The sequence below is a fragment of the Schistocerca piceifrons genome, chromosome 1 (assembly GCF_021461385.2).
Source record: "Schistocerca piceifrons isolate TAMUIC-IGC-003096 chromosome 1, iqSchPice1.1, whole genome shotgun sequence".
Taxonomy (NCBI): domain Eukaryota; kingdom Metazoa; phylum Arthropoda; class Insecta; order Orthoptera; family Acrididae; genus Schistocerca; species Schistocerca piceifrons.
The window spans coordinates 528,168,911-528,196,152 of record NC_060138.1 but is presented as its reverse complement, the minus strand read 5'-3'; the positions used below and the strand labels follow the sequence as shown (position 1 = coordinate 528,196,152).

Below are 27,242 nucleotides of genomic sequence, written 5' to 3'. Positions count from 1 at the left end.
GCAGTCCCATAGACTTAGAACTACTTAAACCTAACTAACCTAAGGACATCACACACTTCCATGCCCGAGGCAGGATTCGAACCTGCGACCGTAGCAGCAGCGCGGTTCCGGACTGAAGCGCCTAGAACCGCTCTGCCACAGCGGCCGGCTATCGCGTCGTAAAAGACACATAAAGGACATCGAAAATACCTCTGAAACTTTGACCGTCGTTTCTTCAGAAACGGTAGAGTATCTACCGATAAGCCGAAACACGCTTTCGCTTATTTTGACTCCTCTTCCATTGAGCGAAGTTCCTGGGAAATGGGTTGATGGTACTTGCCGTGCTCTTCTCGTGAGTGTAATATGAAAGTATACAACTAAAAGACACATTATGTAATTCCAGAAGAGTTTTCCACTCTACAGCGGAAGTGTGCGCTATTTTTAAACATGCTGGTGGGTTAAAACTTGTGTGCTGCAGCGCTAATGTGTATTTGTTTGCAGGTAGAAGATGAGGTGGGCGAAGCCCGCAAAGGCGCTGCTGTCGGCGGCTGCCATACTCTTTGCCTTGTCGTCGGCAGCTGCGAATCCGCAGACTGGCTCCAGTGCGAGCGCGGCGGACGACGGCGACCAAGAGGTTTCTGCAGCTGCGCATGCGCCTACGGCAGCGCCTCTGGTGGCGGAGGGCGCGGCGCACCAGGGCTACCGCATGCCCGGCCTCTTCGGCTTCAACGGCGGGCGGCCCTTCTTCGCGGAGCGCGACCCGCTCACCGGCTCCCTCGACTTCGGCACGCGCGCCGTCACCGCCACCGGCGCCGGTGCTGCCTCTCACGGGGACGGCGACTACTTCTACGAAGACGAGGAGGTAGACATGGCAAACATTACCTCATAACAGAAGACCAAAGTAGTTGTGATCTTCAGTCCGAACACTGGTTTCATGTAGCTCTCCAAGCTACTCTATCCCGTGCAAGCCACTTCATTTCTATGTAATAGTGGTGGGCAGGAAATCGCGTATCTGTTAGAAATCGCAGTGACTGAGAAGTCACAGATATCACAGTAGCAACTTTACAGAATCTAACTGCGATTTCAGTCACAGTTAGCAGTCGCAAGTAGTATTTCACATTCAAAGACGTGAGCCATCTATTGGTCGAATTTAGCACTGCTTTCTGCGATTTCAGTGACAAGTCGCAACTAAGAGTCGCAAGTAGCAACTAAAAAGCGCGGTTAACAGTGGCATCTGTTGGCCGAAGTTCGTACTACGTCCATCTCTGCGGTACGCTACCGAGTCAAACTGCGATTTCTGTGACAAATCGCAACTAAGAGTCGCAAGTAGCAACTAAAAAGCGCAGTTAACATACTTTTCCTAGTGTCATCTGTTGACCGACGTACGTACTTCGTTATGAGAGCCTTGTGCCTCACGAGATCGATGTGCTGTGTGTGCATATGAAGGGCTTATTTCAATAGTGGTACAAGTCCATTTTTGTTAATTTTGAGATATAGAGTCGTAAAGTTAAATGAGTGCTGAAAAATCTGCAGTTGAGATACCAGAAATACTCAAGCATATGGCTTCTTGCTAGAGATGAACCTTTATTTATGTTTGTTTGGATCACTAATTTCAGAAGCATTATAGACAGAAAAGTGTAGGTAATGGACTTGTACCACTATTGCAATAAGCCCTTCATATTATATGACGACATGCACATTCAGCATCAGTTATGGTTGGTCAAATACTGCTGTGACTCTGAATGTATTATATTAATAAGAAGCAACATTGCCTTTTTCTCCTGAAAATCTCAAGTAACGTAACAAATGTTTGATTCTGGTTCCAATATGACAGTTTTGGTTAATACTCCACATGCCTACAGGACTTTGCAATGTTAACACAGCAGAACTCAGACATCTGTATAAGTGTAGAGAAATGAAAACAGTCATATGAATGCCTCACTTTTGTTCCGACACAGTTCAAGACTCGGGAGAAAAGTTTTACACCTGGTGTTCTACATGGCAACTTCACACACAAGAACTTTTTGCCGACACTACTACCACCTACATAAGTAAGTTTTTCCTGTGTCACTTTCAAGTAATGCACTTAAGCTATTCCTGATTTAACTGGAAGATCTGTACTTCCCACTTTCATATCAACAGCCTCAAAATGCATATTGTAGACTTCGGGATATGTTACAGGTCAGTGTCACACCAAGATTGTGGAGAAAGGGGGGGGGGGGGGGAGGGGCGGCACCTCGGTATCCAACAAGTGTTTACCAATAAATAAGTGGCGGAAAATTACGGGTATAGGACGGCTTAACATGTGGAAAATGAGATTTTTATTATTCACTCAATGTATTTAACATTTATTATTCCTTTAAAATCGCACAACAACTTCAATAAAACACTTTAATCAGTCACACTCTTATTTCATAATTATTTCACTTTTAAACTGCAAAACCTCTAAGAGCTGTCTTGAATCTTCACGAGTCTCTCTCAACAGCCTTGATGTGGATAGATATGTACAGCAACCAGTAATCAGTCAGAACTGCGTCTGCAAAAACACAAGGATTATTAAACAATTTTTGCTGTCACTTTACTAGCAATATAATTGACAGAGTAGATTGCTAATATTTGCTATATCACATTTGCTAATATTTGCTATATCACATTCGCAAGAACGATCTCACTGAAGTAATTAAGTCCATCAAAACGCTTAGAAACTAACCTCTCGTCTGACGAAAACGGTCTAAAGACTGGCAATTTCTTCAGCTCTGTTGACAATGATATTTTGAATTATCACTTTACTGAGTGACTGAAATGTAGTTCAGGTACCTATGAACATAACAATATGTTAGAATTCATTTTCTAAACACGAACTATTACGGTACTGTGCGGCTACTTACATATTAATTACACTATTAATATTTTCACAGTTGTTTTTTTAATACAAAATTAAAGCCAACGGAAGAATAAACGTAAAACATACTTACCAATGGCAGGTTTGTTGAGATGCAATTTTCTGTGTGTACATATGTAACTTTTTCATACGGTGGTACGTCGCAGAAATCGCAGGAGTCACAGAAATCGCAGAAGTAGCAGAAGTCACAGAAATCGCAGAAGTAGCAGAAGTCACAGAAATCGCAGAAGTAGCAGAAGTCACAGAAATCGCAGAAGTCGCAGAAGTAGCAGAAATCGCGGAAGTAGCAGAAATAGCAGTGGCGGAGGGATACACGACTTAGGTTCCTTAACTGCGACTCTTAACTGCGACAAATCACAGTTAAGAATAACAGATACTGAAAAGTAGCATTCACAGAAATCACTGATATCGGAAAATCGCAGTTTAGCCCATCACTACTATGTAACTACTTCAACCTACACCCAGCTGAACTCTCATACTGTACTCAACCCTTGGTGTCCCTTTACAATTTGTAATACCTACACTTCCCTCCACTACGAAACTGACAATTCCTTGAAGCCTCAGGATGTGTCTTATCGACCGATCCCTTCAAGCTGTGGCACAAAATTGTTTCTTGTTTTTTTTGTTTTTTTTTTTTTTTTGTTTTTTTTTTACTTCAATTCAGTAAGTCTTAATCAGTTATTCGATCCACCCACCGAGCGAGGTGGTGCACTGGTTAGCAAACTGGACTTGCATTCGGGAGGACGCCGGTTCATATTCGTATCCAGCAATCGAGATTTAGGTTTTCCGTGATTTCCCTAAATCACTCTAGGCAAATTCCGGGATGTCGACCAGTTTCCTTCCCCACTCTTCCGTAATCCGAGCTAGTGCTCTGTATCTAATCACTTCATTGGCGACGGGACGTTAAACCCTAATCTTCCTTTCTTTCTTCGATTCATCCACCCAGTCGTCAGTATTCTTGCGTAGAAGTCATGAGAAATGAGCTCCGTACGCGAAATAGTACTGCCTGTCTTTTTAAGAATTACGATCCAATATTCCTTCGGACTTGTATGCTTGCATGTCCGATTTAACATTGCATTGTACTTGTTAAATAAGACAGGCATTACTATTTTGCATTTATTCGCCAATACCATGTTCTCCACTCTCAATAAATATGCGGGAATATACACAACATAGGAGTGCAGATTGTGACACATGGACGACAACGACATATGGAAGTTTGGGTATGGTTGTAATTCGTGCACGGATAGCCGAAGCAGTTAAGGCAACCGCACACGTAGCGCAGAAAATCCGGGTTCGAGTCCCAATCCGGCGCAAATTTTCACTATCGCCATTCTAACATAGGTTGAAGGCGCTTTATATCCGCAACTGCGAATACTTGTCCTAAGATCCGTACACTCGCTTTAAACTCGCCAACGAGTGCTGTGTCGCCATCTTCGATCTCGCCGTCACCATGTGCCCGCAGACACGACCCGTGAGTCTCCGCTGCAGCCCAACCGTCATCAGAGTCTGTTGCCGGGCGCTACTGCAGTTGACTTGCTCAGAAAGGAGAGCGAGTACACGAGTTCACAAGTATAACCGCCTTGACTCGCAGCATTCCCGCTACGTACACAACCGTTCTGAATGAGATTTCCGCCATTAAACTTTAAATTACTATTCATTTACTTCACATAATCATGATTTCGGCTTTTTAGCCATTCACAAGTGTAGACTGAAATGCAAAATGTTCGACCTGCCGAAATGACAAGCAAATTATATACCAATATTACGAATGATAAGTTAGCAGAGAATATTATTCTGCTTATGTATACATTTGTATGGGTAAAAATTTTTCGAAGAGTGCTGTAAATGTATTTTAAAACTTCATATCTATGCAGAAAATATCTAACAATTACGTTGACATATACTCAGTTTCGAGGCGTTACCGAGTCTGTATCGACTCAGGAGGACGTCGTTATCAGGAGGAAGAAAACTGGCGTTCTACGGATCGGAGCGTGGAATGTCAGATCCCTTAATCGGGCAGGTAGATTAGAAAATTTAAAAAGGGAAATGGATAGGTTAAAGTTAGATATAGTGGGAATTAGCGAAGTTCGGTGGCAGGAGGAACAAGACATTTGGTCAGGTGAATACAGGGTTATAAATACAAAATCAAATAGGCGTAATGCAGGAGTAGGTTTAATAATGAATAAAAAAATAGGACTTCGGGTAAGCTACTACAAACAACATAGTGAACGCATTATTGTGGCCAAGATAGACACGAAGCCCACGCCTACAACAGTAGTACAGGTTTATATGCCAACTAGCTCTACAGATGACGAAGAAATTGATGAAATGTATGATGAGGAGAAGGAGTAGAAGAAAAGGTTACAGGAGAATATGGGCTTGGGAAAGGAATGAAAGAGGAGAAAGACTAATTGAGTTCTGTAACAAGTTTCAGCTAGTAATAGCGAATACCCTGTTCAAGAAACACAAGAGGAGAAGGTGTACTTGGAAAAGGCCGGGAGATACGGGAAGATTTCAATTAGATTACATCATGGTCAGACAGAGATTCCGAAATCAGATACTGGATTGTAAGGCATACCCAGGAGCAGATATAGACTCAGATCACAATATAGTTGTGATGAAGAGTAGGCTGAAGTTCAAGACATTAGTCAGGAAGAATCAATACGCAAAGAAGTGGGATACGGAAGTACTAAGGAATGACGAGATACGTTTGAAGTTCTCTAACGCTATAGATACAGCAATAAGGAATAGCGCAGTAGGCAGTAAAGTTGAAGAGGAATGGACATCTCTAAAAAGGGCCATCACAGAAGTTGGGAAGGAAAACATAGGTAGAAAGAAGGTAGCTGCGAAGAAACCATGGATAACAGAAGAAATACTTCAGTTGATTGATGAAAGGAGGAAGTACAAACATGTTCCGGGAAAATCAGGAATACAGAAATACAAGTCGCTGAGGAATGAAATAAATAGGAATGCAGGGAAGCTAAGACGAAATGGCTGCAGGAAAAATGTGAAGACATCGAAAAAGATATGATTGTCGGAAGGACAGACTCAGCATACAGGAAAGTCAAAACAACCTTTGGTGACATTAAAAGCAACGGTGGTAACATTAAGAGTGCAACGGGAATTCCACTGTTAAATGCAGAGGAGAGAGCAGATAGGTGGAAAGAATACGTTGAAAGCCTCTATGAGGGGTAAGATTTGTCTGATGTGATAGAAGAAGAAGCAGGAGTCGATTTAGAAGAGATAGGCGATCCAGTATTAGAATCGGAATTTAAAAGAGCTTTGGAGGACTTACGGTCAAATAAGGCAGAAGGGATAGATAACATTTCATCAGAATTTCTAAAATCATTTGGGGGAAGTGGCAACAAAACGACTATTCCCGTTGATGTTTAGAATATATGAGTCTGGCGATATACCATCTGACTTTCGGAAAAGCATCATCCACACAATTCCGAAGACGGCAAGAGCTGACAAGTGCGAGAATTATCGCACAATCAGCTTAACAGCTCATGAATCGAAGCTGCTTACAAGAATAATATACAGAAGAATGGAAAAGAAAATTGAGAATGCGCTAGGTGACGATCAGTTTGGCTTTAGGAAAAGTAAAGGGACGAGAGAGGCAATTCTGACGTTACGGCTAATAATGGAAGCAAGGCTAAAGAAAAATCAAGACACTTTCATAGGATTTGTCGACCTGGAAAAAGCGTTCGACAATATAAAATGGTGCAAGCTGTTCGAGATTCTGAAAAAAGTAGGGGTAAGCTATAGGGAGAGACGGGTCATATACAATATGTACAACAACCAAGAGGGAATAATAAGAGTGGACGATCAAGAACGAAGTGCTCGTATTAAGAAGGGTGTAAGACAAGGCTGTAGCCTTTCGCCCCTACTCTTCAATCTGTACATCGAGGAAGCAATGATGGAAATAAAAGAAAGGTTCAGGAGTGGAATTAAAATACAAGGTGAAAGGATATCAATGATACGATTCGCTGATGACATTGCTATCCTGAGTGAAAGTGAAGAAGAATTAAATGATCTGCTGAACGGAATGAACAGTCTAATGAGTACACAGTATGGTTTGAGAGTAAATCGGAGAAAGACAAAGGTAATGAGAAGTAGTAGAAATGAGAACAGCGAGAAACTTAACATCAGGATTGATGGTCACGAAGTCAATGAAGTTAAGGAATTCTGCTACCTAGGCAGTAAAATAACCAATGACGTACGGAGCAAGGAGGACATCAAAAGCAGACTCGCTATGGCAAAAAAGGCATTTCTGGCCAAGAGAAGTCTACTAATATCAAATACCGGCCTTAATTTGAGGAAGAAATTTCTGAGGATGTACGTCTGGAGTACAGCATTGTATGGTAGTGAAACATGGACTGTGGGAAAACCGGAACAGAAGAGAATCGAAGCATTTGATATGTGGTGCTATAGACGAATGTTGAAAATTAGGTGGACTGATAAGGTAAGGAATGAGGAGGTTCTACGCAGAATCGGAGAGGAAAGGAATATGTGGAAAACACTGATAAGGAGAAGGGACAGGATGATAGGACATCTGCTAAGACATGAGGGAATGACTTCCATGGTACTAGAGGGAGCTGTAGAGGGCATAAACTGTAGAGGAAGACAGAGATTGGAATACGTCAAGCAAATAATTGAGGACGTAGGTTGCAAGTGCTACTCTGAGATGAAGAGGTTAGCACAGGAAAGGAATTCGTGGTGGGCCGCATCAAACCAGTCAGTAGACTGATGACAAAAAAAAAAAAAAAAATGATGAGATAAAAGAAATTATTCAGGTAGTGAAGGGAGAAATTTCTGAGGATGTACGTCTGGAGTACAGCATTGTATGGTAGTGAAACATGGACTGTGGGAAAACCGGAACAGAAGAGAATCGAAGCATTTGATATGTGGTGCTATAGATTGAAATTCGAGAGTAGGAAAAGGGAGAGAAGGAAACATAGTAGGTGAATATGGATTGGGGCTAAGAAATGAAAGAGGAAGCCGCCTGGTAGAATTTTGCGCAGAGCATAACTTAATCATAGCTAACACTTGGTTTAAGAATCATGAAAGAAGGTTGTATACATGGAAGAACGCTGGAGATACTAAAAGGTATCAGATAGATTATATAATGGTAAGACAGAGATTTAGGAACCAGGTTTTAAATTGTAAGACATTTCCAGGGGCAAATGTGGACTCTGACCACAATCTATTGGTTATGAACTGTAGATTAAAACTGAAGAAATTGCAAAAATGTGAGAATTTAAGGAGATGGGACTTGGATAAACTGACTAAACCAGAGGTTGTACAGAGTTTCAGGGACAGCATGAGGGAACAATTGACAAGAATGGGGGAAAGAAATACAGTAGAAGAAGAATGGATAGCTTTGAGGGATGAAGTAGTGAAGGCAGCAGAGGATCAAGTAGGTAAAAAGACGAGGGCTAGTAGAAATCCTTGGGTGACAGAAGAAATACTGAATTTAACTGATGAAAGGAGAAAATATAAAAATGCAGTAAATGAAGCAGGCAAAAAGGAATACCAACGTCTCAAAAATGAGATTGACAGGAAGTACAAAATGGCTAAGCAGGCATGGCTAGAGGACAAATGCAAGGATGTAGAGGCTTACCTCACTAGGGGTAAGATAGATACTGCCTATAGGAAAATTAAAGGGACCTTTGGAGAAAAGAGAACCACTTGTATGAATATCAAGGGCTCAGATAGAAACCCAGTTCTAAGCAAAGAAGGGAAAGCAGAAAGGTGGAAGGAGTATATAGAGGGACTATACAAGGGCGATGTTCTTGAGGACAATATTATGGAAATGGAAGAGGATGCAGATGAAGATGAAATGGGAGATATGATACTGCGTGAAGAATTTGATAGAGCATTGAAAGACCTAAGTCGAAACAAGGCCCCGGGAGTAGACAACATTCCATTAGAACTACTGACAGCCTTGGCAGAGCCAGTCCTGACAAACCTCTACCATCTGGTGAGCAAAATGTATGAGACAGGCGAAATACCCTCAGACTTCAAGAAGAATTTAATAATTCCAATCCCAAAGAAAGCAGGCGTTGACAGATGTGAAAATTACCGAACTGTCAGTTTAATAAGTCACGGCTGCAAAATACTAACGCGAATTCTGTACAGACGAATGGAAAAAGTGGTAGATGCCGACCTCGGGGAAGATCAGTTTGAATTCCGTAGAAATATGGGAACACGTGAGGCAATACTGACCCTACGACTTATCTTAGAAGCTAGATTAAGAAAAGGCAAACCTACGTTTCTAGCATTTGTAGACTTAGAGAAAGCTTTTGGCAATGTTGACTGGAATAATCTCTTTCAAATTCTGAAGGTGGCAGGGGTAAAATACAGGGAGCGAAAGGCTATTTACAGTTTATACAGAAACCAGATGGCAGTTATAAGAGTCGAGGGGAATGAAAGGGAAGCGATGGTTGGGAAGGGAGTGAGACAGGGTTGTAGCCTATCCCCGATGTTACTCAATCTGTATATTGAGCAAGCAGTAAAGGAAACAAAAGAAAAATTCGGAGTAGGTATTAAAATCCATGGAGAAGAAATAAAAACTTTAAGATTCGCCGATGACATTGTAATTCTGTCGGAGACAGCAAAGGACTTGGAAGAGCAGTTGAACGGAATGGACAGTGTCTTGAAGGGAGGGTATAAGAGGAACATCAACAAAACCAAAAGGAGAATAATGGAATGTAGTCGAATTAAGTCGGACGATGCTGAGGGAATTAGATTAGGAAATGAGACACTTAAAATGGTAAATGAGTTTTGCTATTTGGGGAGCAAAATAACTGATGATGGTCGAAGTAGAGAGGATATAAAATGTAGAATGGCAATGGCAAGAAAAGCGTTTCTGAAGAAGAGAAATTTGTTAATATCGAGTATAGATTTAAATGTCAGGAAGTCGTTTCTGAAAGTATTTGTATGGAGTGTAGCCATGTATGGAAGTGAAACGTGGACGATAAATAGTTTGGACAAGAAAAGAATAGAAGCCTTTGAAATGTGGTGCTACAGAAGAATGCTGAAGATTAGATGGGTAGATCACGTAACTAATGAGGAAGTATTGAATAGGATTGGGGAGAAGAGGAGTTTGTGGCACAACTTGACAAGAAGAAGGGATCGGTTGGTAGGACATGTTCTGAGGCATCAAGGGATTTACCAATTTAGTATTGGAGGGCAGCGTGGACGGTAAAAATCGTAGAGGGAGACCAAGAGATGAATACACTAAGCAGATTCAGAAGGATGTAGGCTGTAGTACGTATTGGGAGATGAAGAAGCTTGCACAGGATAGAGTAGCATGGAGAGCTGCATCAAACCTGTCTCAGGACTGAAGACCACGACAACAACATCGACAGTACTGGAAAACGTGACACGAGGATGAAGTGTAACCTCTAAATTGTGATACATTATTAAAATAAATTAGAGAAATTAATAATAACATACACAACTCGCTGTTAGCCCATAAACTCAAGTTACCACGAACAAATGAATACAGCAATAGCTGGATTTTTGTCGTAAGGATATAACAGTGACGTTGCTCTGTGACCAGTTTCCGCTTGAAGCAGCGCACATGTTATCTCATGGTGGACATGGAATAAACACGAATAGAATCGTTTTGTTTGTACTGGACAAAATCTGCATGTTTTTCATCAGAAGCGTGGACTATAGTTTGAAACTTGTTCTAGATATCATTCCTCCTCTAATGGAACACATTTGCAATTGTGTACTTTGCATTAATTAATTTTCGTCTTACACCCTCCACAGTCTCACAAATACAGATTCGTTAAAGCCCATCTGATTCCGACAATCTGTCATTTCACCTTGTCAGCACTACTTCACAACAGCAAGACCGTGTACCCATCTTCCGTACTAACAAGGGAACCTCCCCATCGCACCCCCCTCAGATTTGGTTATAAGTTGGCACAGTGGATAGGCCTTGAAAAACTGAACACAGATCAATCGAGAAAACAGGAAGAAGTTGTATGGAACTATGAAAAAAATAAGCAAATTGTACATACTGAGTAGTCCGTGCGCAACGTAGGCAACTTCAACAACAGGATCAGCTCAGGAGCGCCGTGGTCCCGTGGTTAGCGTGAGCAGCTGTGGAGCGAGAGGTCCTTGGTTCAAGTCTTCTCTCGAGAGAAAAGTTTAATTATTTATTTTCAGACAATTATTATCTGGCAAACTCTAATGTTTTCATCACTTTTTGGGAGTGATTATCACATACACAAGAAAACCTAAATCAGGCAAAGTAGAAGAATCTTTTTACCCAGTCGCCAAGTGTGCAAGCTAGGTGGTCGACAAAATATTCCTGTCATGTGATGCACACGCCGCCACCAGTGTCGTATAGAATATATCAGACGTGTTTTCCTGTGGAGGAATCGGTTGACCTATGACCTTGCGATCAAATGTTTTCGGTTCCCATTGGAGAGGCACGTCCTTTCGTCTACTAATCGCATGGTTTTGCGGTGCGGCCGCAAAACACAGACACTAAACTTATTACAGTGAACAGAAACGTCAATGAACGAACGGACAGATCATAACTTCGCGAAAATAAAAAAATAAAAATTTTCACTCGAGGGAAGACTTGAACCAAAGACCCCTCGGTCCGCAGCTGCTTACTCTAACCACGGGACCACGGCGCTCCTCTGTTCATATGGTCCTCAATGTTACCTATCTTGCCCGTGGACTACTCAGTTTGTATATTTTGCATATTTTTTTCATAGTTCCACACAACTTCTTCCTCTTTTCTCGATTGATCTGTGTTCAGTGTTTCAAGGCCTATCCACTATGCCAACTTATAACTAAATCTGAGGAGGGTGCGATGGGGAGGTTCCCTTGTAAGAATAAGTCACGCCTAGCCTTACACTCCTGCATGCTTCAACAAGAGGGACGAGTCGACGAGTATGAAGCGACCGAAGCGCCACAGTTCTAGACCCATCATACTTGCCGAAATATAGCGGGAACGAAGGAAGCGCGTTAGCAATGTTGTAACAGCGGCGCCTGGATTTGTGAAGTACGCAACCCGAACATTATACTCGTACTCGCTGCGTTTCTTATCTGTTATAACCACATGTTAGAAGCTTTTGTACTCTTCTTATTCAAAAATGGCTCTGAGCACTATGGGACTCAACATCTTAGGTCATAAGTCCCCTAGAACTTAGAACTACTTAAACCTAACTAACCTAAGGACATCACACACACCCATGCCCGAGGCAGGATTCGATCCTGCGACCGTAGCAGTCCCGCGGTTCCGGACTGCAGCGCCAGAACCGCACGGCCACCGCGGCCGGCGTACTCTTCTTGTCTTAACTGTTCATCGTCTACAATTCACTTCCTAACAAGGTGACACCATGCAAATACCTTCCGAAAAGAATTCCTTACACAAAAAAATTAAATTCGATGTTAACAGTTATATTGCTGCCCAAATAGCTAAACTCATCGACTACTTCTAGTTTCTCATATCCTGATCTAATTCCCGCAGCATCGCCTGATCTGATTCTACTGCATTTCACTACCATCCATTTCCTTTAGTTTATATTCATGTTAGAACCTCTTTTCAGTACAATATTCATTTAATTCAAGTGCTGTTGCTTGTACATCGCCGTGCCTGACAGAATTTTAAAGTCGCCGGTAAAGCCTCACAGTTTTTATTTCTTCTCCCTGAAACTTAATTCACTTTCCACAGTTCTTCTTGGTATCCTTACTTCTTGCACAGTGCACAGATTGAATAACTTTGCGAATTACTACAACCCTCTTTCGCTCCTTTCTCGAGTACTCCTCCCCTTTCAAGTACTCCTTTGACTCTATAACTGAAGTCTGATTTCTGCATTAGTCGTAGTAAACTTTTCACTGTCTCTGTTTTGTTCCCGCTACCTTCACAATTTCAAAGAGTTTGTTACAGTCCACATTGTCAAAAGTTTTCTGTAATTCTACAAATGCAGTAAATGTAGATTTGCCTCACTACAAACTATCGTCCGTAATAGGGCAGGTTAAGTATTGTCTCACGTATTCCTACGTTTCACTGGAGCTCAAACTGACGTTCACTGAGATCGGCTTTACCAGTTTTTCCATTCTTCTGCAATCAATTCGCGCGAGCATTTCGCAATCATGACTCATTACACTGATAGTTCTCTAATAGGCACATCTGTCAGCCCCTATCTTTTTTTAAATTGGAATTATTACATTCTTCCTGAAGTCTGAGGGTATTTCTCATACATCTTACAAATTTGGCTTTTCCAAGTATCTCAGTAATTCCGAGGGAGTGTCTTCCGTTCCAGGTGCGTTCTTTCAACTTCCGCCTTTCAGTGTTCTGTCAAATTCTTCTCACAGCATCGTATCCCCACCACATATTCACCTACTTGCTCTTCACTTTCTATAATACTGTCTTCAAGTTTGTTTCCATTATACAGACTGATATACACACGGTGTTAGGGGTATAGTAACAGATATTGTGATCATCGATACCTTAATATTACCCACTTCAGTGTGTTAGTTGTTTTTACTCTGCATCGAGTAGTCTTCCTGCAAACACTTCACATTAATTTACTACCAGATGTTTTCTGCACGGTCGTAACTGCACCAGGAAGAGGACTACGCGTGTCAGTATAGACTACGCATTTTGAGTCCACGTGTCAACACTTCAGTACCTGACCTGCTGTCCAGGGAAAATAAAATAATGGCTGGTTTGTGCCACTAGTACTTGGAGGTACTATCCAGTCTAAAAACATACAACTCATAATAGCTACAATTATTAACCTACAAGTGAAGTAAGTATTGATGTAATTTTGTTCAGTACATTACCCTCAGTCGACAATAAAAATGCCACTAAAACTTTGTATATTCCTTCAACCTCTCAACCTTCTGATTTTTGCTCTGTATGGCCTTGCATCTGAGCTCTTGATATTTATATATGTTGAAATTGTGTTATCGATGGCAAAGGACTTCGATGATCACTTGAACGAAATGGATAGTGTCTTGAAAAGAGATTATAAGATGGACGGAAATAAAAATAAAAAAGGTCGATAATGGAATGTGGTGGTATCAAATCAGGCGGAATTAGATTGCGAAATGAGATGCCATAAATAGTAGATGTGTTTCACTGATCGGACAGCAAAATAAACGATAAGTGTCAAAACAGACAGCATCCAAAATACAGACTGGTAATGGTAAGAAAAGCATTCCTGGAAATAGAAATTTGTTAGCACTGCAACACCAAGAAAAATGCATTGCCTGACAAAAAAGTGGAACACCCAAAAGACACGGACAGGTGCCAAACCTTGCACACGCACTCGCCTTCTGCGAGTATGTCAATGAGTAGAGTTGCAATTCTCTGTGATAACTAGAAGCCGGCCGGTGTGACCGAGCGGTTCTAGGCGCTTCAGTCTGGGACCGCGTGACCGCTACGGTCGCAGGTTCGAATCCTGCCTCGGGCATGGGTGTGTGTAGTTCTAAGTTCTAGGGGACCGATGACCACAGATTTCAGTCCCATAGTGCTCGGAGCCATTTGAACCATAACTAGAACGGCCACGACAGCGCGTTACTGTTATTCGTGTTAAATGTTGTCTGGAGGAGGGGGGGGGGGCGGGGGCGTGTATAAGCGACGTTAACAACGTCAGATGTTGGATGGACTCTGTGAAGGACAAAGAGACGCTGTGTAGTCGTGTGAGATAGCATTGTCAGCACCTAACACAATTTGAAAGTGGCCTCGTTGTGGGTCTCCATTTGACCGGCTGGTCGAAACATAAAGTACCCAGATTTATGGGGCATTTGAATGTGGCACTAGTCCGGTGTTGTAGCATATGAGAATATGACAGCAGGCATACTCATCATCAAGGTTCTGGTATACCACATCTGACCACTATAAGGGAAGATCGCCATTTTGTGCATCAAGCACACCATGGGTGTTGTATTCTCTTTAGGCGTTTTTATGTCATCTCGTTGTCTCTAGAACTGGACTATGGGAAACAACTTTTATGTCATTTCGTTGTCTCTAGAACTGTACTACGGGAAACAAGGAGAGGATGTTGGTTGGTGGTCGGTATCCTCGTTCTATAACACAACTGCATGCAGTTATTAACTGGGTTCTTTATCTTAAACAAAGAACTACTTAACTTAAGTTTCCATGTGCTGTGTTACACGCTCTGTTCTGTACAGTCCATGTAGCCTCAATGCTGTTGAAGTAGAAGTCCGCTATGTTCACTATAAGGTTGCTATGTACTGAATGTTTCTGTGGTAGAGACTAAGTCTGCGGCTTCGCCTCGGTGACACGCTGGGACTCACGCGGTGTATAGACTCGAACTAACTCGATCTATTTCATGGCCTACACTAGACGCAGACAGCTGGGGTACACTCATTCCGTCCCAGGGGGTTCGGGGTGGCGACAGTAATGGCATCCAGCCAGTCTCTGACGCTAACATCGCCAAATCCGTAGTAACGATGCCTACCCCGCATAGAAGTGGGACAAAAGCCCAAAGAACATGATGATGACATTCGAATCTATGTCTTCTCCCATAGATTTTGCTTAGTTACAAAGTATCACGGAAGCCATTCTTCAATGTCTTAACCTATGTCCCATCATCCTGAAAAGACGGAAAGAAAGAAGCAATATTGCGTAAAAATGGCTTCGCCACACCCTAGGCAGCTGTGTCCTGAAAGATTCTTACTCTCTGCAGAGGTGTACACTGTTTGGAAATTTCTTGCCGCCCTTTAAAACCGTGAGGTTTAACATAGTAAGACAAGTGTAACATTTAGAAACTGTATACAAGTCCTATGGCAGTGAAATTCAAGGCACCAAAATTTTCCAGACTATATTCATCCAGTATTTGAGAACGACAGCACTTAGCCACTTCCAACAAAATTCACACAGTATTTCAAACTTTTTCGATAGGTTCCTTTTCTCGCTGACCCTCCACCCCCCCCACAAAATGATGAAACGAAAAATGTTTATTGCCTACTACATTTTCGTTGTTCGTGCAGTAAAACTTCAGCATCAGGCATGACGTATTAATTTTCTATTTCTTTACTACTAAATACACTACTGACCATTACAATTGCTACACCAAGAAGAAATGCAGATGATAAACGGGTATTCATTGGACAAATATATTATACTAGAACTGACATGTGATTACATTTTCACGCAATTTGGGTGCATAGATCCTGAGAAATCAGTATCCAGAACAATCACCTCTGGCCGTAATAACGGCCTTGATACGCCTGGGCATTGAGTCAAACAGAGTTTGGATGGCGTGTACAGGTACAGCTGCCCATGCAGCTTCAACACGATACCACAGTTCATCAAGAGTAGTGACTGGCGTATTGTGACGAGCCAGTTGCTCGGCCACCATTGACCAGACGTTTTCAATCGGTGAGAGATCTGGACAATGTGATGGCCAGGGCAGTAGTCGAACATTTTCTGTATCCACAAAGGCCCGTACAGGACCTGCAACAGGTGGTCGTGCATTATCCTGCTGAAATGTAGGGTCTCGCTGGGATCGAATGAAGGGTAGAGCCACGGGTCGTAACACATCTGAAATGTAACGTCCACTGTTCAAAGTGCCGTCAATGAGAACAAGAGGTGACTGAGACGTGTAACCAATGGCACCCCATTCCCATCACGCCGGGTGATACGCCAGTATGGCGATGACGAATACACGCTTCCAATGTGCATTCACCGCGATGTCGCCAAACACGGATGCGACCATCATGCTGCTGCAAAAAAGGACCTGGATTCATCCAAAAAAATGACGTTTTGCCATTAGTGCACCCAGGTTCGTCGTTGAGTACACCATCGAAGGTGCTCCTGTCTGTGATGCAGCGTCAAGGGTAACCGCAGCCATGGTCTCCGAGCTGATAGTCCATGCTGCTGCAAGCGTCGTCGAACTGTTCGTGCAGATGGTTTTTGTATTGCAAACGTCCCCATCTGTTGACTCAGGGATCGAGACGTGGCTGCACGATCCGTTACAGCCATGCGGATAAGATGCCTGTCATCCCGACTGCTAGTGATACGAAGCCGTTGGGATCCAGCACGGGGTTACGTATTACCCTCCTGAACCCATCGATTCCATATTCTGCTAACAGTCATTGGATCTCGACCAACGCGAGCAGCAATGTCGCGATGCGATAAACCGCAATCCCGATAGGCTACAATCCGACCTTTATTAAAGTCGGAAACGTGACGATACGCATTTAACCTCCTTGCACGAGGCATCACAACAACGTTTCACGAGGCAACGCCGGTCAACTGCTGTTTATATACGAGAAATCGGTTGGAAACTTTCGTCAAGTCAGCACGTTGTAGGTGTCGCTACCGGCGCCAACCTTGTGTGAATGCTCTGAAAAGCTAATCATTTGCATATCACAGCATCTTCTTCCTGTCAGTTAAATTTCGCGTCTGTAGCACGTCATCTTCGTGGTGTAGCAATTTTAATGGCCAGTAGTGTATTTGCAACTCACTTTGCAGACAGTGTCCACATACACCACTAAACTTACCTGCAAAATTATATCATTGTATGACACATAGTTCTTGAGACATGACGTCATGAACATTGAGATACGTGAGAAACTAGCTTTGTTTAAAACGGGAGGGCAAATTACATAGGCTATACTGATCCAATGTGCAACTTCCAAGAAACTTTAAGCAATAATTTCATATAATTTCTGAACTTTTTCTCACTTACACGCTTAACATCAATTATTTAACGCATGAGGACATTTGAAAAGTAATCATACCTTTGAAGCTGTAGTATGTAAGGGCGTTCAAAAGGTTTCCGCTTGAGGGCATAGCTGCAGCGTATATGCAACGTAGCGCGACTCCCACGCGGGTATAAAAGTGTGGCATTCGTGTCTTTCCGAAGCGCGTGCGGCACATGCGGCAACGTGATCTATGGCGCCATTGTTATCAAATGCGTCCAAACAGGACCAACGTGGTGTTCTTCTTTCCTTGGTTGCCGAAAGACAAACACCGGTAGACATCCACCAGACAATGAAGAATGTGTATGGGGCAGTACGTCCGTAGAGAACCACCGTTGTTGACTAGTGCGCCAAGCTGCTTCATGGCAACGCACGTCGATATATCGCAAATTTCGTAGTGCAGAAGTTGCCATCTCAAGTGGGAAACACTCGAGCTCCCTCCCTGTAGTCCTGACCTCCCCTCACGCGATTATCACGCCTTCGGTCTCTTAAAACACGCGTTGAACAGTCGGCGATTCCTGTCGGACGAGGATGTGCAGCAGGGAGTTACGGACTTCTTCAAGCAGCAGGTATCTTCCACCTGGGATAACTGCCTCCTTGCTTACGGCGATTTTGCCTGATAGGCATACCGATGGCCCCTTATACCTTGCCGTTCGATCCCTTAAAGAATAATGGGTACGGAGTTTACTGGTAAGAGATCTAACTGTCCAGCCTGGCCCAAAATGGATGGTTAGAGCGGAGATCGTATCTTGACCTGAAGATCATCTGACCTTCATCCTCTGGATGTTCATGTTTGTGATCACCTCAGGAGAGAATTTTATAGTCTTGTCGAGATTTACGAGGTGATTCGGGAGTGTTTGAAAAAAGTCGTAACTCACGGTAGAGACAAGTGAGGTATCGCAAAAAAGACGAAGGCGACAGGTTGGACACCTCCATCAACAGGTGGGAGTGTGCAGTGACTTGCTGAAGTAGTACTGTATTTCCCGTTAACATTGGCCTCGAATAAAATTTTGGGTCAATTAGAAAAGTTTACATTTAAAATACATGTATAGTAAGAAGGACAACATTTCACACCGAAGTCACTTGCGGTTCGTAACTACACATTCCAGTTATCTCGTAAACGGTTCATTTTCCGATACATGTTTACTGCAGCGTTCTTACCTCTGTTACCTTATACTGTCAGCCTCTTAACAGTCACTGAGAACCATAAAGGCCCAAAGCACAAAAACAAAATTTTGAGAAAAACAGTTGTATGTGCAAAACAGTTTTATAAAGAAATCACCAGTGTTATAGGTCTGAACTGATTTTTAACCAAGGCTTAATGTCCAATATTTTTTATGAAACAATAATGTACCCATGTCATGTTATGAAATATTAATTAATATTTAAGATTATAACAGTTATTAGTGTTAATTCACAAAATTTACTTTTATAGGCTAGTGATAGTTATAAAGTTCGTAATTTAATGTAAAACTAGAATCAGAACATAAAGAATAGATACGAAATATACCACACACACACACACACACACACACACACACACACACACACAGTTATTACCTATACGGCAATTCATGATCCTCGTTTATGATCATCTTCATGAAGAACATTCTGTGTTTTGAAGTTCTGATAAAACTGCCGATACACCTCTGATTTTGAAATATGAGTCCTACGTACATGACATAGACACTAAATTACAGCTCTATATAACAACAGAGTAGCGCAGAACAACGTAATTATGCTTTGTGCTATGGGTCCAAATGGAAATGAATATTTGAAAACACCGTGCGACAGCTTTTCGTGAATTTTCATACATACAGTGAGGAGCTTGTTCGCCGTAAGATCAAGAGGAGATCCGGAGCTTACATAAGTGTAACAATCTCAAAATCGATGACTGTGTGTTTTAGGCTATTTGGTTCTCAGCACCTCAATTGTAACACACCTTGTAAACTTACGAAAGCTCGAGATGGCAACCAGAGAAGTCGCAATGCTGGAAAATTGCAGCGAGATGCAGAAAGACTTGCAGAGCATCGATATTTGTCGCAGGGATTGGCGGTTGACTTTCAACATAAAAGAATATTAACGCGTTGCGTATAAGTGGGCAGAAAGACCCATTACGGAATGACTCACGATTGCCAAGTAAGCGCTGAAAACTGTCACATCCACGGAATATATCAGAGTGTATTCACAGCGATTGATTTAAAGTGTAACGAACACACGAACTAATATTATGAATGGCAGATTTTCATTGACAGAAGACTTAGGCAGACATTTCTGTCCAGGATGGAGGTAACATACGAAGGACTCATTCGAACGTAGTTTAAATGCTACTCTTCAGTTCACGATCCGTAATAGAAATGATTGATAATAGAAATGTAGAAGGACCAAGTTTAGCTCGTTTCGTTACAGATGCGTTCTGTACCCGCGAAAGCGTTACAGAGATACTCGTCTAACGCCAGTAGCACATGTTAAAAGTGAGCCGATTCGCTTCACGGTGTGATTTAATGTTAGAATTCGATGAGCGTAGTTTTCTGGAAAAGTGAACCCATATAGTGCCTCCTCCTACGTATATCTAGCGAAAATGAGGCGAAGATAAAATTAGAGGACTTCTGGCTCAAGCGGAGTCTTACCAACATTACTTCTTCCCGTGGGACATTTGCTCCCAACCAGGGAGGGGAGAAAGTGGCTTGCGGAGTATGGATGTAGATTTAAACTAAAAACTTCCTCGCAGATTAAAGCTGTGTCCCAGACCAGAACTCAAATCTGGGACTTTTGCGGTTCGTGAAACTTGCTTGGGTAGCTCAGTCGGTAGAGCACTTGCCCTTGGAAGGTGATGGTCGTAGGTTCTAGTCCTGGTCCGACACACAATTTTAATGTGAATATTCAATCTAGATGTAAATGTATACATGTTGTTGTTGTGGTCTTCAGTCCTGAGACTGGTTTGATGCAGCTCTCCATGCTACTCTATCCCGTGCAAGCTTCTTCATCTCCCAGTACCTACTGCAACCTACATCCTTCTGAATCTGCTTAGTGTATTCATCTCTTGGTCTCCCTCTACGATTTTTACCCTCCACGCTGCCCTCCAATACTAAACTGGTGATCCCTTGATGCCTCAGAACTTGTCCTACCAACCGATCCCTTCTTATAGTCAAGTTGTGCCACAAACTTCTCTTCTCCCCAATCCTATTCAATACTTCGTCATTAGTTATGTGATCTACCCATCTGATCTTCAGCATTTTTCTGTAGCACCACATTTGAAAGCTTCAATTCTCTTCTTGTCCAAACTAATTATAGTCCATGTTTCACTTCCATACATGGCTACACTCCATACAAATACTTTCAGAAACGACTTCCTGACACTTAAACCTATACTCGATGTTAACAAATTTCTCTTCTTCAGAAATGCTTTCCTTGCCATTGCCAGTCTACATTTTATATCCTCTCTACTTCGACCATCATCAGTTATTTTGCTCCCCAAATAGCAAAACTCCTTTACTATTTTAAGTGTCTCATTTCCTAATCTAATTCCCTCAGCATCACCCGACTTAATTCGACTACATTCCATTATCTTTGTTTTGCTTTTGTTGATGTTCATCTTATATCCTCCTTTCAAGACATTGTCCATTCCGTTCAACTGCTCTTCCAAGTCCTTTGCTGTCTCTGACAGAATTACAATGCCAACGGCGAACCTCAAAGTTTTTATTTCTTCTCCATGGATTTTAATACCTACTACGAACTTTTCTTTTGTTTCCTTTACTGCTTGCTCAATATACAGATTGAGTAACATCGGGGATATGCTACAACCCTGTCTCACTCCCTTCCCAACCATCGCTTCTCTTTCATACCCCTCGACTCTTATAACTGCCATCTGGTTTCTGTAAAATTGTAAATAGTCTTTCGCTCCCTGTATTTTACCCCTGCCACCTTCAGAATTTGAAAGAGATTATTGCAGTCAACATTGTCAAAAGCTTTCTCCAAGTCTACAAATGCTAGAAACGTAGGTTTGCCTTTTCTTAATCTAGCTTCTAAGATAAGTCGTAGGGTCAGTATTGCCTCACGTGTTCCAATATTTCTACGGAATCCAAACTGATCCTCCCCGAGGTCGGCTTCTACTAGTTTTTCCATTCGTCTGTAAAGAATTACATATCGATATTATTTCTACAAAATGTTGACGTTTCTGATACATCAATGTATCTTTGCCATCTGCAGGCGGTGGACGACACCGAGGCCGACAGCTGGGACGGCGTGGACCGTCGAGACGGGCCAATCCGCGGCAGCAGCAGTGCCGCCCCGACGCACAACGAGGTGGCGGGCGTGCGCATCGTGCACGGCTACAGCAACCACAAGTACACCGAGGAGGACCTCAAGTACCCGCTCATCTCCAGCTCGTACGCCAACACCAAGGTGCAGGGCGCGGGCGGCAGCCAGCGCGTCGTCCGGCCGCAGCCCACCAGCTCCACCCCCGTGCCCTCCTACTACACAGTGAGGCCGCACCCCGCCACCTCCTCGACGACGACCACCAGGCGGCCAGCTCCCACCACCACTACCACTACTCCCATCAGCACCACCACCACTACCACTACCACCACCACGACCACCACTACGACCAGAAAACCTCCGACGACTACGACAACGACCACCACCGAGCCACCGTTCGATGAAAATTACGACTACGAATTCTATGATACGGCACCGGAGGGGCCCAGTCCGTCTGGCCACGCGAGACCGGTCGAGAATGGGGTACCCTCGTACGATATCAGTCACGGCTACATCTACCCCACTGCCAATGGAGAAGTAAAGCCCGTCACAACTGCAGCAACTAGTACCGCATTCACAACCACCACCACTACTGCCACCGAGCCCACGACGAAAGACACCCGCCGCCAAGACTCGCCCTCTTCGACTACCAGTACCACAGCCGCAACCACCACACCGACTACCACCACCAGGAGACCGGCAGTGACATATGTTACTTCGGATAATAAGGAGCCTACATCAGCGCCATTCGTCGTCACATCGATGCCACTCGATGCCCACACTCCTCTGAAACCTCAGGGACGACCTCCCTCTCTAACCAGCAATGTCATATTGACTCCAAACCAGCGTCCACAAGCGTCATCATCACGCCCTCCTCTCGTTCCGTCTGTCGAACTACAGACCGAATCCTCGTATCTGAATAATGCCGACAGGCTGAGTCCGTATGGTGCCTATGCCGAGGAACCTTTCCGACCGATATTTGGGCCGGGTGAAGGTGTCGAGCAGACACGTCCTCCCGGTGGTACCCCTACCCCGAGGCCACGACCGCCGGCACCTGGAGTCCTGAGACCCGGCTATGCCCAGAATGCTACCGTGTTCTTCCCTTACGGTGCTAACAGGCCAGCTGCAACTCCCACTAACACTCACAGAGTGCCGGCAGATTCACTGACTGGTCATATCGGCCCCACTGCCAGCCCCGTAGTCGTACAGCCCAATCCGCTGGCGACACTGCTAGCTTCTTCTGGCGCTCTAGCTGTCCAGATGCAGCCTGCCCCTCGCCCGAGTGCTCCTACTCCCCAGCCGGCACCACAAGATGGTAACAGGTGGACTGCAGCATCAGCCAAACCTACTACCACCAGTGGAGGTGTCGTCAAGTTTCCTGAAGACAAGCAACCTTCTCGCCCAGTTCCGGACACTTCTTCGACTCCAGCAGCTGGGAGCAAGGTCGACAGTAGTGGTAGCTTCATCAGCTCTGTGCAGAAAGTTCCACTGTCTGCACCACCCCCGGCTGGCATCCCGTCACGGCCACAGGTCCGTCCACCTTCTACAGAGCTGCAACCGCCAGCAGAAGCCTCTCGCCCACCGCCCTTCTCGTGGGACACCCGTCCTAAGCAGCCTCCTCTGAGATACCCTCTCCCTCCTCCACCGCCTCCTCATCCCGCTTCACCCCAAAATAATCAGATCGCACGTCCCAAGGTGGACACTGTCCCATCGCCGACATACGTAGTCGGTTCACCGGCAGCAGCTGGTGGCTACAATCGCGGCAAGCCTCCAGCAGCCCAGCCTCACAATGGGCGACCTAGAGTACCGCCGCCCCCGCCTCCACCTCCATCGCCTCATTCGGCAGCGCCAGGAGCAGCTCTTCCCAACATCCTGCCACAGTTCCGGCCGACAGCGGGGCAGGGTGACGGTCGCTTCCCATACCGTCAGCAGCCACTGGTGCAGCGTTTGCAGCCACCACCCATGCAGCCGGCAGCACACTACCGCCGCCGCAGTGACCGCCCTGATGAAGAACCACTGCCACCCCCAGCGCCACTGGTACATCGCCGCGCAGGACCCGACAACCGACGCATCACTACGCTGCAGATGATGCAGGGTGCAGGAGGTGGTTCCGGTCCTTCGTCGGCATTCCTGCCGCCCCCTGTAGCCGCCGCCGCCAGGAACGAATTTACCGTTTCCCCAGCTGCTTCCGAAAACAGGCCCGTGTTCGTTGTTTATCCAGTGAAACCTAATGAAGAGCGAATCGCCGACACAGGTGTTGTCATTGGGTCGCACGGTCCACAACGACCACTGCCTCCAGCTGACCTGGAGGCAGAGCGTGAGGCAGCTGCCGCCTCCGAGGAGTTGCCTCTACTGCAGCCAGTCAGGGATCGCACAGACACACCACTGCTTAAGCCGCACCGTGCTGAAACTGTTGCTTCAGTTACAGCAGATGACTTCCCCTACCGCATGGAAAGACCGCATCTCGAAGAAGACAGACCTCTCGCCGAAGCACTCGATGCTGAGATACATGACGATCATTTTGGTGGCGCAACGGGCCGCGACAGAGACGACCACGACACTGAAGACAATGTTGTCATTCCTTATCTGCAGGACTACCAGCCTTTTGCCACCAAGAAGCCTCCTCATTCGCCATCCACTGTGGGGAATACCGACAGGTGGGCGTCCGTCAGCAAGGATGTAAGTACTACAACGACAGCTACAGTCGCTACCTCGCAGAAAAAATATCCTTCGATGCAGGAGACGGTAGTGGAACCTGGTGCTGGTGGCTCCGAATTCACAGTGTCGGCAGTGATGCACACCCGGCCTCAACTCGGAGGACTCAATGGCAGCCACCGTTCCAATCATCGGGAGCGTCCAGAGGACCTCCCATCTTCATCTACTCCTCCGTCTCTCAATTTCCAGGCTCCATTCCAGGCGAGCGCCAACGTGGATGCTGCTCCCTCCAACCAGGGCTGGAGTGTGGTACCTGACACTCGCTTTCCACCAGCTGCCGAAGACAGGGAGGACTCTCCAGTACCCACGCCAGCGAACTCCAAAGACGACATTTCTGAAGCCACCCCGTCCAAATTCGACTTTGAAAACTTCAAACCACAGTTGTTCGGAGGTTTCAAGCCCATCTATAACGTCCCCATCACCAACGGCACTGCCTCAGCTGGGCAACAACTACTGGCGACGGAGAGAGAAGAGAGGCAGCTCTGAAAGCGGCTTCTTCTTTGGTGGTTCATGTGAGCCGTAAGCTTCGTCTCTCCCGCATCATCAAAGGACTCTGCCGATTCCTCCGTCCTGCCTATGGACGACCAGTGAGCGAATACTTCCCACGTAACGATGTTCTACGGTCTGCAGATGGACAATCTCGCGGCATAGTAAAAGATGCCACGACAAACCAGACGAATGTCGAAACGTAAGAAGTATTGGTGGAAAGGTGCATACCGACGTTTACGAGCGTGCAAAAAGCGCCGCTGACGCTACTGGCCTGAACATTATTTTTGGTCTAATTACGTTTTACGAAAAGAAATCAGCAGAAAATATTGTCTTGATTTCGTTACGTTTGTAACGTCCTTCTCAATGGGTAACCTACTTTTATTAGGTAATTTTCTACGTTGACTACTTCTTTTGGTACGACATTGGGTGAAGCTGAGTGCCTTTACAAGCACCAGGTCGACTTCTGTTCCTATTGCTAAGGGTCTTCTAGGTTCTGTCTCACTGTTGTAACAAACAATAAAAAAGGTTCGTTTTCAAGTTGGCCACTGCATTCCCTTAAAGCAGTAGGCCTCATACTCGGTGTAAAATCCTTTCTCTTTCTGTATGGGAGATCCCTATTCCGTAGTTATTGCTACGTAGTATACAGTTCCTTACAGTCTAGCGGGCGCCGTTGTTATAATCTGGAAACTAGAAACCAGAAACACAGCTGAGTATACAAGGTTTAAAAATCTGCTGTTAACTCAGTTCCTTTAAATAAATCAACAGGAAACTATCAAACAAGAAGTGATCTTTCAGATCTTTTCTGCAATCATTGCACATAACCTTATTTTACATACGATTCCTGTGTTATCTTTTAAAAAGCCTAGCAACTACTGTCCCTTATATAGTTTCGTTAGTATATCTCAGGAAAAGTGCTCGATTCTGAAACAGCGTTACAATACCAGAATCGTAGCGTTGTCTTTATTTACTATCAAGCAGTAGAGATCTAAATATACTACACAAACTGTATCTTGCGAACATGCTCAGTCAGGGGCAGGGAAACGCTCAAATGTCAACATTTGCTGTCAGTGTTTCTTCCTCAAAGATAGCTGCAATCGAGGGACAGGCGCTGGTGAACGTTATGGGAGAACCAGCGCCCCTTACATCGCCTTCATGTTCCTTATTACTCTCAGATTCACTAACTGCAGATGCATCAGAATTGGTTAGAAAATGGTACGACATACATATGAAAACGTTACTCGTTTAACAACCACACAGTTGGACACTGTTACAAGATGGAACAGGAGCTAGCTTTTTAGATATGGAAGAGTAAGTGCAAGTCAGGCGAGAAATAGAACTTTGTATTTTGTTTCCAAAATTTCGCCTTAATTTATTATTTATTTATTTATTTAGTTAATTTATCATTTATAATTTATTTCCAGTATATAGAAATTGTCATTTTTCATTTTCATGCGTGTTGTTCATAAGGAAAGTCTTCATTATCCACCAGGTAAATAACTGTAACATTGTTCCTGGAAATGTGTGTTTTGCCTGATTGTAGTCAGTTTTATGTAAGTGTTGGCTAACCTCTATCCAGGCTTTCACGAAATAGTTATTCAGACCTGATGGTATCTGAGCATATTCGTCGAAGCTGTCACTTCTGAAAGAAAAGAATGAGGTAATATACGGCTTTTTGAGAGCAGTCAGTTGTTAATTAGCCATTGATATCACATAAGATGAGAAACAACTATTGACAAAATTTATGTCTGTCTAAGAGCAAGAGACATAAACAGTGATATTATTTATGTACAGTTAACATTTAATCAATATTTAAAACCAATATAATCAGCTGTGACAGAGATTTATATGTTAAGCTTTCAAATAAAATGTCATCTGTATTTATAAGAACGTCTCTTTGGTTGTACAGTCAGTTGCTTCTTTTATGCAGTAGTATATCTAGTAACTTTTTATTGAATATTTTTCACTTTGCACACTGCATACAATAAAACAGTGTTTATAGCACCTGTGGTGTTCTGCTTGACGTGGCCAGTAAATGAGGCCTTTTATTTGTTACTGTTGTGTAGTCAGTATGTTGTTTGTTTCGCGTCAGTGTAGGAGTTGCATCCACCTCATGTCATGACTACCTAGTCATAAACTTTGTAATTAAAAGAGAGGTCACAATAAATATCTTGTTTTGTAATATTTA

At 44.0% G+C, this 27,242-nt stretch overlaps 1 protein-coding gene across 1 annotated transcript; it reads left to right on the top strand.

Annotated features, from left to right (window-relative positions):
- The first annotated feature begins 487 nt into the window (after window positions 1-487).
- LOC124746130 (flocculation protein FLO11-like) lies at window positions 488-27,242 on the top strand. Its single transcript, XM_047248940.1, has 3 exons — window positions 488-841; window positions 21,806-22,083; window positions 22,303-27,242. The coding sequence occupies exons 1-3, from the start codon at window positions 488-490 to the stop codon at window positions 25,052-25,054; spliced, it is 3,384 nt and encodes a 1,127-aa protein (XP_047104896.1). The 3' UTR covers window positions 25,055-27,242.

Excerpts from the sequence above, each read along its gene's own strand:
- LOC124746130 (XM_047248940.1), top strand. The coding sequence starts at position 488 with ATGAGGTGGGCGAAGCCCGCAAAGGCGCTGCTGTCGGCGGCTGCCATA. Across the intron at positions 842-21,805 it reads ACTTCTACGAAGACGAGGAG|GCGGTGGACGACACCGAGGC; the intron begins GTAGACATGGCA and ends TGCCATCTGCAG. Across the intron at positions 22,084-22,302 it reads CCCTCCTACTACACAGTGAG|TCCGTCTGGCCACGCGAGAC; the intron begins GCCGCACCCCGC and ends GGAGGGGCCCAG.